The following is a 16,042-nucleotide window of genomic DNA, read 5'->3' on the forward strand; positions in this document are numbered from 1 at the left end:
AGTCACTTAGCCTTGTACAAAAAGGTGTGCATTATTCAGGAACACACATTTTCAATAACTTGCCAGCAGCTATTTCAAATTCAGTGCGTTAGTATTTGTACAATGACTCTTTCATATAATGTTCATTAAAAATGACTATCATTTCATTAGCTTATTTATTTGAGTTGTAAATATTTGTCATGTACTGTTGTTTTTCTGACATGTTCTACATCCTGGAGGACCACCTCATTACGGATCAATTGGAATGAAAGTAAATCTACTCTAAGTCACACTTTCCTATACTGCACTACATACTACAGCTTGTTTGTCTCCTACAGTGGGATATCACAATGGCACTTATTCCAAAACCTTTAACTGAGGCAAGAAAATCACTGTTACACTATCGGTAATTGCTGAGGTACAAAAATAAGGAACAAATATACCATACTATTTATTCCTGTCAACAGCATGGTTTTGGCTTTCATGTTTGGGAAATCACGCACACACTGTAAACCATTGTTCACTTTCAAAATATATTTAAGTAAAGTATGTTTAAGATTTACTGCTATTCCAATACTCTGAGTAACCATATGACAACAAAATATGTAAACAAATGCAGGTAGAACTGCATATCAGCATCTAACGCTAATAACATCTTACAGGCTTGATCGGTAAACACCTTACTTGTTCTTGACAAGTTCACATTCAAATCACAAATGAGCAGAGCATGTGCCAAATATCTCAACCGAATGTCTTATGCCAAGATAGAGTACTGTTGAGAACAATGTGCCGAAGGACAAAGATAAACATCCACACCTTTAACTGCAATAAAGGAGCTAATGACAACGATAACAACCCAGTTAAAAAATATAATTTAATGCCTGTGTTGGTTAACATATTTTCGAACAACTTCCTTACAATAATATTACCCAGTCTTTTCATTTTTAATCCACTGTGCAACATAAAACAGCTGGACCAAAATCAAACTTCAATTTTTCATTTCTACTCACACCAGCAATACCGTATACGCTATATTCCATATACTTTATACACGCCCTTATACAGATGACGTAATTTCAAATCAGCAGTCTGTAATACTACTCACCAACGTTGGGTTTTCCACAATATATGGTTCCTCTTCATTATTATCGTTATCCTCCGGAGGTGCATCTACTTGCATTGGCTCAACAGGACTCTGAAAACCAAATACTCCCAACATTAAACAGACTGTATCCAACACCGATGAGTGATAATTAACCTCATAGTATACGCTACACGGTCAAAGTTATGATCACAGACTTTACTAATTATGACCAAAGAAAATCAAGTAGTAACAAAAACAATATCTCTCTTCGAAAGAAAAACACGCATTTCACTGACAGCACCAATCTCTAACAGTATGTGTTTATATTACAGCTCTGCATTTACTGCCTTAGAGATCTGCTTATATCCAAATCGATTCCTCTTTGCACTTTTCTGTACTACGCAAGCGTGAAGAATTACTAACGACGATACAACTCTGATAAAACAATTCAATGTATGCAAATAGACGAATGACATACTGCCTCTTGAGGTTACGACACATTATTATCAAATCATATTAAGATTTTCATTGAAAATCACGAACTATACTTGCATGGCTGTCACTGAAATACTTCGCGAGGCGCCGCATAGCAAAACAAAATTCGAGATTTCTCACAAAACAATTAACTTCTCTTTTCTGTCAATTCTCAACCCCTTCCACACTCACTTGGTACAAAGCTGACTGCATCGGCAGCGGCATTTTGATGTAAACTGCGGACACTTGATCAAAGATATAGACTTCAACTTATTTGGAAGATGATCACTGGGTCCTCCTACAAAATTTTCACAGCAGAATATGTTACATAACTGTTCATATTCTGAATTAATTTAACTTATTGCTAAATTATAAGTAACGAGAATATTATTTATGTTGCAGTGGATTTTATCTACAGATTCCAAAGAAGTAACAGATGATCGAGGTGTTCTTGTGTCACAGAAGCGTGTAAACGTGAACTACGAGCGATACGGTAACCAAGCAAAAGTCAACATATTTCTTATTATAAATCGAAAAGCAAATACCGCTATTTTCACGGAATCACTTATTTTCATAATCAGAAACAAAATGCAATCATAAGACACACTTAGTTATCGATCACTTATTCACGTAACTTTGGAACTAACATTTTTCAGGCAACAATATAAAGTTGTCATACCTAACATTACAGAAAATAAATAGTGAAGCTTTAACGCATATGAGGGTGACAAAAAAGTTTATGCCCAAAAACTGTAACCTGCAAATAGGTATGCTTTGTTAGAGTTTTACAGTTAAGAGAAATTCCGTAGGCCCTTACTACAGAGGAAATAAAGTTCATACGAACTTCAACAACTAACACTTATTCGTCATCATCATCATTATTAGTTTTCTACTGTGTTAGTAGCAGAGCCAGTTCGAGAACATTTTCCCGCACATACGATATGCAATGTGGCGCCCTTCTTCCCCTCACCCCTGGGGCGTGCTTTCACTCATGCCAGTTTTCGCTGCTAATTAAGTTGCACCCCGTATAGACATTTTTCATGTAGGCGCCTCTGATTCCCTTCTCAGCTTGGCACCCCAAGTGGCTGCTTGTGTTGCTTGAGGCTTAAACTGGCCCTGGTTGGCAGCTTCTTTGATTCTCTCTTTACTGACAGCCCATCACTTCCTTCGTAATGCTGCTATATCTTCTGCCTTCCAGGACATCGTTCAGAATCTGAAATCTCTTCTTTCCCAACCATCATGCTATATATCCTTCTAAGACTGTTTTTACAAGACACTCTCTCTCTCCTTTATTAATAAATACTCTATAGAGTTTATTCTAATTGCAATTAATAGTTATCTCTGCTCTACTATTCTTCTCAATACTTCCCTACTATGCAGCCAACTTCTTTTTCTCCATTCTTAAAATAATTACTAACAGTTCTTATTGTTCCCTTTAGAATCTCTTGATAAACTAAAGAAAAAATATTTGTTTGAAAATCGAACACTTTATAAAAGAAAACGAGATTTAGGAAGCTTGCGTGATGAACCTCATAATAATGCCACTTGTAACAGAGTATGGTGGGACTGTCCTACATGTTCGCATACCACCTCTGACATCAATATTGGTTTTTCCCTTGTTTCATCTCGTTTTGTTAATAGTAAGTTCACAATAGTTACTTGAAATATCTAATTTCACAACACTTGATTATTCACTGTGTAATTTTCCAAATGCTGAAGAAATTAGTAGGCTTATAGATGGTTCACATAGAAATGAAAATTTTTGCGTGTCTCTGTAGTAGTTGCAAATCCGGATTCCACGCCATACCGAGCTGATATCGTGTTTCCCAGTTGATCAGGTTCTCTTCCATCTTGATTTCAATAGACTCAGTGGTGACACTATCCCAGAATATGTGGGCCTGAGCCAGGATTCTAGTTTTGTCATAATTCGTTGTGCATTCAAGACCCAGGCAATGCTCTGCTACAGCTGTTTCAGTGACCTGTCGTAGCCCCATATGTCTTTGGTGTTCCTTACATCGTATGTCCACTGTTCTGGTGGTTCAACCAATGTAAGACTACCATATTCACAAGGTATAAGGTAAATACCACATTTTCGTAATCCAGCTTGTCCTTGACCGTTCCAATAAGCGCCCTGATCTTGCTGGGTAGGCAGAACACACTTTTGATTTCATGTTTCTTCAGGATGCTGCTGATCTTAGCCAAGACAGGCCCTGATGGTAGAAAGGCTACCTTTCTAGTCTCTTCTTCTTGTTCCTCTTCTGTATTAGGTCGTCTGGTGGCATGTAATGCTTTGCAGATATCTCTCTTTGAATATCTGTTGTCCATGAACACACATTGAAGATGTTTTAGCTCTGTTGTGAAGCTGCCTGCTGCCTGTGTCAGACACTGTCTTGGCTCGGTGTACAATCGTTCCAAGCTCTCTGTTCTTCTATGTTGGATGGTTGCAGCAGTCAACCTACAGATACACGCCATTGTGAGTTGGTTTCCTATACTCATTGTGGCTGAATTTCCCCCATGCGTTCCTCCTCACAATGACATCCAGAAACAGGAGTTGACCATTACTCGCTATTTCTATGGTGAACATAATGTTGGGATGTCTTGAGTTCAGATGGTCCAGGAATTCATTCAGTCTTTTCCATCCATGTGGTCAGACGACGAATGTGTCATTAACACATCTGAAGAAACACATCGACTGGTAGGCAGCAATTGTAAGAGCTTCATCCTCGAATTTCTCCATAAAGAGATTAGCCACTACTGGAGATAAGGGCCGACCCATCGCTACTCCTCGAGTATGCTCATAGTTTTAGCCTTCACATAGTAAGTAAGTTAACGTTAAAGTATACCTGGGAAGATCCAGCAGAGCTCCATCAAATCTCTCACTGATCAAATCTTGTGTTCTGAAGTGGTACCCTGGTGAATAGAGACACATCGTCAAAGCTAACCATGATGTCTGTGTTCGAGATCCTTAGGCTTTTGAGACATTCTGAGAAGTCTGAGGAGATGTGGATGTGGTGGACACTCTTTCCCACATATTCTACAAACATATTCTTTAGGAAGGGTAGGTGACTGCACCAATATTACTCACAATCGGATGAAGTGGTACACATACGTTATGGATCTTTAATAACTCTCTGCAGGAGACGTCCAGTCTAGGCCGAATGTCACGGATCCTTTCCCTTACCAGAGCATTACTAGCATGATGCTTGATCCTGTTAGCTGCCTTAGATATATGTGATGTTGGCAAATAGAGGCACCATGTCTCCTTCTCTGCATCTGACTGGGAAATTACATAATCTCACCATCCTCTCTTTGCATTGTCATAACTTGTCAAAGAGCTTCATCTTCATGCACATTTCCTCCCCTTAGGGTCTTGCAAAATAATTTCTTAGACTTTTCTCGCAATTCGTTGTCACCTCGTAGGAATGAGTGTACTACCAGTACCCAACACGCTATTTCGATGTAGTAACTGTGACTGGTCGCTTTGCTATCCTGTATTGGTGCCTGGGCAGTACCTGGTGTTCACTGTGCCGTGAGCATGCACTATGGCTTTTACTTGCGGTCGTATCCATCTCCAGACGTTCGCTCTTGCCTCCCCTGGCGTTCCATATTGGATCTGCGCTCTCCATGGGCGTTCCTTACTATCATGAAGCTGTCAGCGTTCCTTGTGCTGTTCGCGACTGCTGCGGCTTTCTCTCTTGGTCATGTCATCCTCCTGGCGTTCTGAATTCTTGTAGCATCAGACTGCTGTTGGGGTTGCATATTACCAACTGTTTGGTGTTCTGAAATGAAAAGTGTGTTCTTCCCACCCAGCGAGATCAGGGCGCTTCTTGGAGTGGACAATTATGATCTCAGATTACGAAAATCTGGTATTTGCAATATACCATGTGAATGAGTACTGGGGTACTGTCATCAATTAATCTATTGAAATCGAAATGGTTGAGAACCTGATCAGTTGGAAATCAGAATACCAGGTCAATGTGGAGTGGAATCCGGCTTTGCAACTACTACAGAGACAATGGAAGGAAGTTCTCTTCTTTGGTAAAGAAGCTGAGGTGAATGGTAGTGTAATTAACAGGATCAAACCTCCTATGAAGCACCAGGCAGCAACTACTTCCTTGGGAGACAGCCACAGTGGTCTTGGACGAGATGGGGAACATCAACCACTTGAAACATCAGGCATCACACAAACTGGGAGCATGCGTAATACTGAACACTAGAGTGCGGTTACCTCCACAAGGGATTGCTGTAGCGAAAATTGACATAACATGTAACTCCAACAACAGCCTGATACCACAGGAAGAGCGTCAATGTAGTGCTAGGAATGCGCCTGGCGGGCGTGGACCTAATCCGAAACGCCATGGGATGGTCACCACCGCGGAATACAGCTGCAATGGGCGCGGACGGAAGAGCGAACGCCTCGAGACTTTGACGACTGAAAGAAACAGCTGCTGCGGGCGCGGATGGCATTGTGAACACCAGGCACCACCCAGGCATAAATATGGTTCCAGTCAGCAAAGGGACAGTTTAGCCTCAGTTAGCAAGGCGAGCGCATTGTGTCTGCACTGCGCTATGCTAGCAAGGCTTACAAAGAGCTCTGCCAGAGTGATTGTGCTGTGGTGAGTGTGAAGAGCAGATTGCCCGATGTCGTTTGTAACGCCGAAAATGCATATCCTCCTATTTCCATCTATTGTACTATAAATTTTTCCCTTATTTTGTTACCTGAAGATATGACATTTCTGTGTCTTTATATTTTGTAATTGTTTTACTATTTGTAAATATGTATATTTATGCATTTATGTCGATGTATAATTAGTTTGTTTTGTAAATATTATTTGTATTTTTATGCTGGGTCTGGCCTAGGGAAAACTATGCTATCGAACAATTACATCGATAGGTCGTGTGGAGAACGAAAGTGTTTAGGATCTTTGATAGTGTTAACTCTGCCGCATGGAGCGCGGGCAGAGTGAGTCTTGCTGGAGTAGGGCAGTGGAGCAGGTGTGTTGTGTGACGCTCCCGCGAGTTGCCGCGCTTTCGGGGTTTAGCAGCATGTAATGGCGCTCGACTTGCTAGGATAATTTCTGACATGGTGTATCGGATGGGAAGCATTAGCTGGTGCACATCAAGAGCCCGTTTCGCCTGGTGACCATGTCGAGAAGAAGGCGCACCAACATCCAGCTTCTGCAACAGCTACGGCCGACAGTGAGTGATTGTCGCCACCTCCTCGATCGACGACTTCAAACCTTGAATCAACCAACAAAGAAGACTAAAAGCACGTAAAGTTTTAGAACTGTATGGCAGACCTCAGCTTTTAAAGCTGTTGCATCCCAAATATACAGCAACTTAGCATGAACCTTTGTTGCTCATTGTCCCAATTGCATTACCAAGCAGGGTCCCTTCCTTTTCCGGAATGAACCCAAGAGTCGTTGAAATTCAAACGCCAGCATTAAATTAATATCATTCCATTTCACTGCTTTTATTTCAAAGTTCAGTTAAAGTATTCATAGCTGGCTACAATATTTAGATTACACAAGCACAAATTAAGAGTGTGAATTTTGTTACCTGTGACTGCAGCTCAGCTTGGTACTTACTAAATTTTACTATTGTTAATTGTTCAGAATCATTTGATTCAAGTTCAAAGTTAAATCTCTTATTTCTAAATTGCGTAGATTCAAGTAGCTTTTGAAATGATTGTTGAGGTAGCCCAAGACTAACCTTATTTTATTGCATTTCGTAGTGCTTCACAAACATAATTCACTATTAATTTCAGTCACTAAATTAACTTTCAATTTTACGGTTTTATTAATTATTTTGCTAAATTAAGTCAGAGTGTAGTGAAATTTATTACTTCTGACAAACATTCAGTTTTATCACAACACATGTCAACCCTCAGTTGCCACGCTTTAATCTCTCATTTTCAGTTATTATAGTAGTTGTCCATGGGACTGGCGACCATAATTTTCCCCAAATCTCAAATACCTCATTAACGCCCATTATTGATTAGTGTAATGACTGCACATTTACTTTCTTTATTAACTTTACCCCTTTTCAAAATTAATTTCCACCAATTTCATTTGCATTTTTCCTTTCATTTAGATGTAACCCTTTCCTCCCTCTTTACCAACAGATTTACTTCGGTGACGATTGCTTTTTCCAAATTTCACAGCAGAATATGTTACATAACTGTTCATATTCTGAATTAATTTAACTTATTGCTAAATTATAAGTAACGAGAATATTATTTATGTTGCAGTGGATTTTATCTACAGATTCCAAAGAAGTAACAGATGATCGAGGTGTTCTTGTGTCACAGAAGCGTGTAAACGTGAACTACGAGCGATACGGTAACCAAGCAAAAGTCAACATATTTCTTATTATAAATCGAAAAGCAAATACCGCTATTTTCACGGAATCACTTATTTTCATAATCAGAAACAAAATGCAATCATAAGACACACTTAGTTATCGATCACTTATTCACGTAACTTTGGAACTAACATTTTTCAGGCAACAATATAAAGTTGTCATACCTAACATTACAGAAAATAAATAGTGAAGCTTTAACGCATATGAGGGTGACAAAAAAGTTTATGCCCAAAAACTGTAACCTGCAAATAGGTATGCTTTGTTAGAGTTTTACAGTTAAGAGAAATTCCGTAGGCCCTTACTACAGAGGAAATAAAGTTCATACGAACTTCAACAACTAACACTTATTCGTCATCATCATCATTATTAGTTTTCTACTGTGTTAGTAGCAGAGCCAGTTCGAGAACATTTTCCCGCACATACGATATGCAATGTGGCGCCCTTCTTCCCCTCACCCCTGGGGCGTGCTTTCACTCATGCCAGTTTTCGCTGCTAATTAAGTTGCACCCCGTATAGACATTTTTCATGTAGGCGCCTCTGATTCCCTTCTCAGCTTGGCACCCCAAGTGGCTGCTTGTGTTGCTTGAGGCTTAAACTGGCCCTGGTTGGCAGCTTCTTTGATTCTCTCTTTACTGACAGCCCATCACTTCCTTCGTAATGCTGCTATATCTTCTGCCTTCCAGGACATCGTTCAGAATCTGAAATCTCTTCTTTCCCAACCATCATGCTATATATCCTTCTAAGACTGTTTTTACAAGACACTCTCTCTCTCCTTTATTAATAAATACTCTATAGAGTTTATTCTAATTGCAATTAATAGTTATCTCTGCTCTACTATTCTTCTCAATACTTCCCTACTATGCAGCCAACTTCTTTTTCTCCATTCTTAAAATAATTACTAACAGTTCTTATTGTTCCCTTTAGAATCTCTTGATAAACTAAAGAAAAAATATTTGTTTGAAAATCGAACACTTTATAAAAGAAAACGAGATTTAGGAAGCTTGCGTGATGAACCTCATAATAATGCCACTTGTAACAGAGTATGGTGGGACTGTCCTACATGTTCGCATACCACCTCTGACATCAATATTGGTTTTTCCCTTGTTTCATCTCGTTTTGTTAATAGTAAGTTCACAATAGTTACTTGAAATATCTAATTTCACAACACTTGATTATTCACTGTGTAATTTTCCAAATGCTGAAGAAATTAGTAGGCTTATAGATGGTTCACATAGAAATGAAAATTTTTGCGTGTCTCTGTAGTAGTTGCAAATCCGGATTCCACGCCATACCGAGCTGATATCGTGTTTCCCAGTTGATCAGGTTCTCTTCCATCTTGATTTCAATAGACTCAGTGGTGACACTATCCCAGAATATGTGGGCCTGAGCCAGGATTCTAGTTTTGTCATAATTCGTTGTGCATTCAAGACCCAGGCAATGCTCTGCTACAGCTGTTTCAGTGACCTGCACTGACATGGTGTATCGGATGGGAAGCATTTACTTTCTTTATTAACTTTACCCCTTTTCAAAATTAATTTCCACCAATTTCATTTGCATTTTTCCTTTCATTTAGATGTAACCCTTTCCTCCCTCTTTACCAACAGATTTACTTCGGTGACGATTGCTTTTTCCAAATTTCCATTAGGTACACGCGGTTTAATTTTTCACTGTCATTAAGGTCGATAAGTGAGGGGGAGGTTACATGTTTTCACGACACAAAGCAAATTTGTTGTGTTTCGTACCACAGCATTGTCGAATGAGGTGAACAGAATAAAGCTGATGCAGCAGTTAAGCCTGCAGTAGTGCAGCTCATAGAGATTGGCGATCGATAGACAACAGATGACGGTATTATACTTGTCCCTCGTCTATATATCAAATGCAGTGGTACAATGGACAGAAGTGTACGATGAGGTAGCCACATGCTGCAAATATGAGGTCAGTATCAGCTGGTGAGCAAGATGTATGAGACAGGTGAAATACCCTCAGACTTCAAGAAGAATATAATAATTCCAATCCCAAAGAAAGCAGGTGCTGACAGATGTGAAAATTACCGAACTATCAGTTTAATAAGCCACAGCTGCAAAATACTAACGCGAATTCTTTACAGACGAATGGAAAAACTGGTAGATGCAGACCTCGGGGAGGATCAGTTTGGATTCCGTCGAAATGTTGGAACACGTGAGGCAATACTGACCTTACGACTTATCTTAGAAGAAAGATTAAGAAAAGGCAAACCTACGTTTCTAGCATTTGTAGACTTAGAGAAAGCTTTTGACAATGTTGACTGGAATACTCTTTTTCAAATTCTAAAGGTGGCAGGGGTAAAATACAGGGAGCGAAAGGCTATTTATAATTTGTACAGAAACCAGATGGCAGTAATAAGAGTCGAGTGGCATGAAAGGGAAGCAGTGGTTGGGAAAGGAGTGAGACAGGGTTGTAGCCTCTCCCCGATGTTATTCAATCTGTATATTGAGCAAGCAGTAAAGGAAACAAAAGAAAAATTTGGAGTAGGTATTAAAATTCATGGAGACGAAGTAAAAACTTTGAGGTTCGCCGATGACATTGTAATTCTGTCAGAGACGGCAAAGGACTTGGAAGAGCAGTTGAACAGAATGGACAGTGTCTTGAAAGGAGGATATAAGATGAACATTAACAAAAGCAAAACGAGGATAATGGAATGTAGTCAAATTAAATCGGGTGATGCTGAGGGAATTAGATTAGGAAATGAGACACTTAAAGTAGTAAAGGAGTTTTGCTATTTAGGAAGTAAAATAACTGATGATGGTCGAAGTAGAGAGGATATAAAATGTAGACTGGCAATGGCAAGGAATGCGTTTCTGAAGAAGAGAAATTTGTTAACATCGAATATAGATTTATGTATCAGGAAGTCGTTTCTGAAAGTATTTGTTTGGAGTGTAGCCATGTATGGAAGTGAAACATGGACGATAACTAGTTTGGACAAGAAGAGAATAGAAGCTTTCGAAATGTGGTGCTACAGAAGAATACTGAAGATAAGGTGGATAGATCACGTAACTAATGAGGAGGTATTGAATAGGATTGGGGAGAAGAGAAGTTTGTGGCACAACTTGACTAGAAGAAGGGATCGGTTGGTAGGACATGTTTTGAGGCATCAAGGGATCACAAATTTAGCATTGGAGGGCAGCGTGGAGGGTAAAAATCGTAGAGGGAGACCGAGAGATGAGTACACTAAGCAGATTCAGAAGGATGTAGGTTGCAGTAGGTACTGGGAGATGAAGCAGCTTGCACAGGATGGAGTAGCATGGAGAGCTGCATCAAACCAGTCTCAGGACTGAAGACAACAACAACAACATCGAGTCGGTATTATACTTGTCCCTCGCCTATACATCAAATGCAGTGCTACAATGGACAGAAGTGTACGATGAGGTAGCCATCTGCTGCAAATACGAGGTCAGTATCGGGTCTGTCGACTCTGATGCCACAATCGCACTGCGACCTGTGAGCATGCCCGATGACAGTGCACTCAAGAGTGCTATGGGCGTCCACATCTTGGAAGTACCTGAGGAGAATAAGAAGATGCCATCAAAGACGCGCGAAAAGACGATCAAGATGCTCCTCTGGAGATGGTCGTGGATATGTGACGAGGCGGCAGCCAAGAAATGACTGTTGCGTGCTGGCCTCAAGAATAGCAGTCAAGCTGTACAACCGGAAAAACTGGCGGAAACGGCCGCTGTTTGTAGTGGCAACACAAATGGCACAAGACATCTTTGCGCTGCAGAAGCTCCTAGACGTCCAGATACAAGTGGAAGCTCTGCTTCCTGGCCTTGACCGTAAGCCCCAGTGCTTCAGGCACCTAATATGATTAAGTTCTACATGTACATCTACATCTACATCCATACTCCGCAAGCCACCTGACGGTGTGTGGCGGAGGGTACCTTGAGTACCTCTATCGGTTCTCCCTTCTATTCCAGTCTCGTATAGTTCGTGGAAAGAAAGATTGTCGGTATGCCTCTGTGTGGCCTCTAATCTCTCTGATTTTATCCTCATGGTCTCTTCTCAAGATATACGTAGGAGGGAGCAATACACTGCTTGACTCCTCGATGAAGGTATGTTCTCGAAACTTCAACAAATGCCCGTACCGAGCTACTGAACGTCTCTCCTGCAGAGTCTTCCACTGGAGTTTATCTATCATCTCCGTAACGCTTTCGTGATTACTAAATGATCCTGTAACGAAGCGCGCTGTTCTCCGTTTGATCTTCTGTATCTCTTCTATCAACCCTCTCTGGTACGTATCCCACACAGCTGAGCAGCATTCAAGCAGTGGGCGAACAAGCGTACTGTAGCCTACTTCTTTTCTTTTCGGATTGCATTTCCTTAGGATTCTTTCAATGAATCGCAGTCTAAAATGGTTCAAATGGCTCTGAGCACTATGGGACTTAACATATATGGTCATCAGTCCCCTAGAACGTAGAACTACTTAAACCTCACTAACCTAAGGACATTACACATATCCATGTCCGAGGCAGGATGCGAACCTGCGACCGTAGCAGTCGCGCGGTTCCGGACTGAGCGTCTAGAACCACTAGACCACTGCGGCTGGCAATCTCAGTCTGGCATCTGCTTTACCGACGATCAAATTTATATGATCATTCCATTTTAAATCACTACTAATGCGTATTCCCAGATAATTTATGGAATTAACTGCTTCCAGTTGCTGACCTGCTATATTGTAGCTAAATGATATGCGATCTTTCTTTCTATGTATTCGCAGCACATTACACTTGTCTACATTGAGATTTAATTGCCATGCCCTGCACCATGCGTCAATTCGCTGCAGATCCTCTTGCATTTCAGTACAATTTTCCATTGTTACAACCTCTCGATGTACCACAGCGTCATCCGCAAAAAGCCTCAGTGAACTTACGATGTCATCCACAAGGTCATTTATTATATTGTGAATAGCAAGTTTTGCTACAATGTCCTGTGGTGCTTGATGTGTTCGAGAGGGCATGACAGCCGTGCATTGTGACAGAAAAAAAGAAGAAATGTGTGTCATGTGTCCTCTGTGGTGGGCCACATGTCACAAAAATCCAGTTCAGACCAGATTAAACCAGCAGAAGCCGGTCAAACCAAGCGTAAATGCCACCAAAGAGGAAGAAGACTCGGAAAACTCGTTACTTCGCCCCTGGTGATGAGCTGAGGTGAGCCAGCAGCGGTCTCCCACGTGCACAGCAGCCGCCTCCATCAGAGAGAGGAGAGGAGGAGGAAACTGGCTACCAAGTGCAGAGTCCAGGCAGTCAGCGTTGGCCTATAGCAAGGAGCAAGACATAGCAGTAGCAGCTGGCAGCACATCAACCATCAGGCAGGAAGACGACTGGCGCAGTAGCGTCGACGCCGACCTAGTAGAGACTGAGTCCATCTTTAGGATGGCGCTCTGTGCGGAGATGTCGGTTGCCTGCCTCCTACTCAGGGAGGCAAATCACCGTTGTCAGCCACCATAGTCATAAGTGTACCAAACCGGCGCTCATCAACTTCGTCTCATCGTCCTCCCAAATAAGGGGCTACCTTCGACACCGTGAGACACAAACAACATCAGATATCCATGACAAACATCCAGAATGTCGACCATAGCAGTGCACACGTTCGAGGTGCCCAGCAGAGGCAACGTTCTGAGAAGCCCTCAAGAGTTGGAGGAATTCAACCAACAAGACCAGTATTATCGCTGAAAACAAGAGAAATACTGTGGGAGTCAATCCCAGCATAACACATAAAGTATCAACACCAGCACTTCTAGCTAGGATTTTCAGAGGTTTCTCCTCAGCCATAAGGCGAACGCTAGAGCTATCCCCCTAATGCCCTCTGCAAAATTCCTAATTAGGAATCGTGCCCTCCCAGTACAGTCCCCCATCTCAGAATAAACAGTGACCCAACAGCACAAAATCAGAATAACCGTTGGCTGAATAGCGCAGCAAGGCACCCAAACAGCACATCTTCCCCTCTTACAGGGGAAAAAACTAGCAAAGGACCAGTCCCAGGAAAACCAGATGGAGACGCCGTCGAAATATTATGCTGGGAAGATTTGGAACACTGGCTGTTCACCCGATTCTGCACAATGACAACAAATCGCCAGGAAAGTCTAAGGCATTATATTACATGACTCTATGGAGAGGAAATGTGCATGAAGATGAAGGTATTAGACAATTTCCAACAGTGCAAAGAGAGAATAGCAAGCTCACTTAACTTTTTGCTCAGATACAGAGAAGGATACGATGCTACCTTAAAGGTACACGGAAGGAGCCTCAAATTTGCAGTCATTTGTAGGGAACATGTAGATATCTACCAATTTGTGGCTTCATCACCTCTGTGGAGCAAGTGGTCAACACTCTACCATCAAGTGTTGCACAAGAGATTGGGAGAGAGACATGTGGGGCGCTAACCAGAGCCATACCACCCAAAATGAAAATCTTAAGCGACAAGAAGATGGTACTCAAGAATTTGTGGGAAGATGAAAACTTGGGGATATCTGCTGTCACACTGCAGACGACCGACTATCACCTGAAGACCTGTCGACTTCTAGAGAACTCTGCTTACAATCCACAAGAGAATGAGACCACTGAAAGAGTGAACAAATAGCCAAGGCTCTTTTAGGGAAGCAAGGTGGCCTGAAAAAGTTGTCAGGCAACTGAAAGATAGGACACTAGTATCATGTAACATCCATGAGATAAATTTTAGCTACAGTGCGACGAGAGGAATTTATGCCTCTAATAGTTATAAACGTTATCTATCCGACATATGAAAAAACAGTGAAAACGATTATAAATATTAGTTGTTTATATAATATTTTGTGATGTAATTGGACATATTGATATGTATCACACAAAGACAATGATAATTGTAAATTCCCTTTATGATCTGCGTTTGTCTTCCTTTGTTTTTACCTTTTGTTTGTTGGCTTTTGTAGGTTCAGGACGCGAGACGCATATCAAACTTAGGTCTGCTAAGAAATTGTAATTATCTCTTAATTAATACTTGAGATTAGAGTTCATTATTATTATAAATATGAGTGAATAATTATTTGTAACTTTAATTCCTCTCTCAGTAAGCATTATCTGTGTTAATTATTTCTTTCTGCTGCAAGGAGCGCAGCCATTGATGATAGCGATTTGTATCGCGTTTTTTTATCTATGTTTTCCTTAGAAAAAATCGAATGTTTGCTTGATGAAGTCTAAATAGTGCACAATACGAAAGTAAAGTTTAATAAGCATTTCAAACACTTATCCCATTTGATCTAACGATAGAAAGTCTCTATCAATTGTCTGCCGCCATCTTAACAATTACCTCAGTGGCAAATTCAAATTACACAACTCTGCAGACATAATGCCGAAGGTAATACAAATGTGTAATAAATGTGCACGGGTGGTCACTAACTCATTTTAATGAAAATAATTCGAATCAGATTGGTTCTTTAAAAACAGTGCTCATAGCACAATCGTTATAACAAACTTTTCTAGCTGATGTATGGAGCCGAAATTAATTAAGCACGAATTGCGAAGAGTCAGTGTTGTGCACGGCTGATATTCGGTGCTTTTAATGATCATTTTGCTGAAGATAACTGTTTCCATCATAATCAATAGTTGTGTAGAATCTGTTGTATGAACTGTGATTTAGTGACACTTACACAACTTACAGACAACACTTTAACACGACATTAACTTGGACTTCTTTAGCAACTTGACCAAATCTTTAGTCGGGAGGAAAATTATTTAGTAATTACTCAGTGTAAGAAAATAAGATTATCATTTTCATTTACAAAGTAATAAAACACCATACCACCGAATAAGACAGCGAACGCCACAATCATGCAGATCATATGGATTATTCAAGATCTTTATAGAGGATGTACTGCTTCGTCTGATCGTGGGCAATATCAGTGCAACCACCTACCTTACAGCCACCTACCTTAAGAAGATATTTAGCGCCATATGTAGGAAACTGCGTTCACCACATCCGCAACACGGCGGACTTCGTGGAACATCTCAAAGACCTACAAATCTCGAACACAGACATCATGTTCAGTTTTCGCGCTGTGTTTCTGTGCACCAAGGTACCACTTCAGGACGCACTTCATTCGATCAGTGAGAGATTTGACAGAGCTCTGCTGGA

General features: G+C 40.8%; 1 protein-coding gene across 3 annotated transcripts in view; it reads right to left on the reverse strand.

Moving 5' to 3' along the window:
- Nucleotides 1-2,083, reverse strand: part of LOC126354794 (COP9 signalosome complex subunit 1) — an 86,515-nt gene extending 84,432 nt beyond the window's left edge. Inside the window, exons 1-3 of one of the 3 annotated variants that reach the window (XM_050004706.1) lie at nucleotides 1,954-2,083; nucleotides 1,730-1,835; nucleotides 1,085-1,174 (exon numbers count right to left, since the gene is read on the reverse strand). In XM_050004706.1, coding sequence (XP_049860663.1) covers nucleotides 1,085-1,174; nucleotides 1,730-1,762 — 123 coding nt within the window. In that variant the 5' untranslated portion in view covers nucleotides 1,763-1,835; nucleotides 1,954-2,083. Of the gene's footprint in view, nucleotides 1-1,084; nucleotides 1,175-1,615 lie in introns of all 3 variants that reach the window. The other 2 variants (XM_050004704.1, XM_050004703.1) reach the window with 2 other exon arrangements.
- Between the last annotated feature and the right edge of the window lie 13,959 nt (nucleotides 2,084-16,042).

The sequence above is a fragment of the Schistocerca gregaria genome, chromosome 3 (assembly GCF_023897955.1).
Source record: "Schistocerca gregaria isolate iqSchGreg1 chromosome 3, iqSchGreg1.2, whole genome shotgun sequence".
In the NCBI taxonomy this organism is placed as follows: domain Eukaryota; kingdom Metazoa; phylum Arthropoda; class Insecta; order Orthoptera; family Acrididae; genus Schistocerca; species Schistocerca gregaria.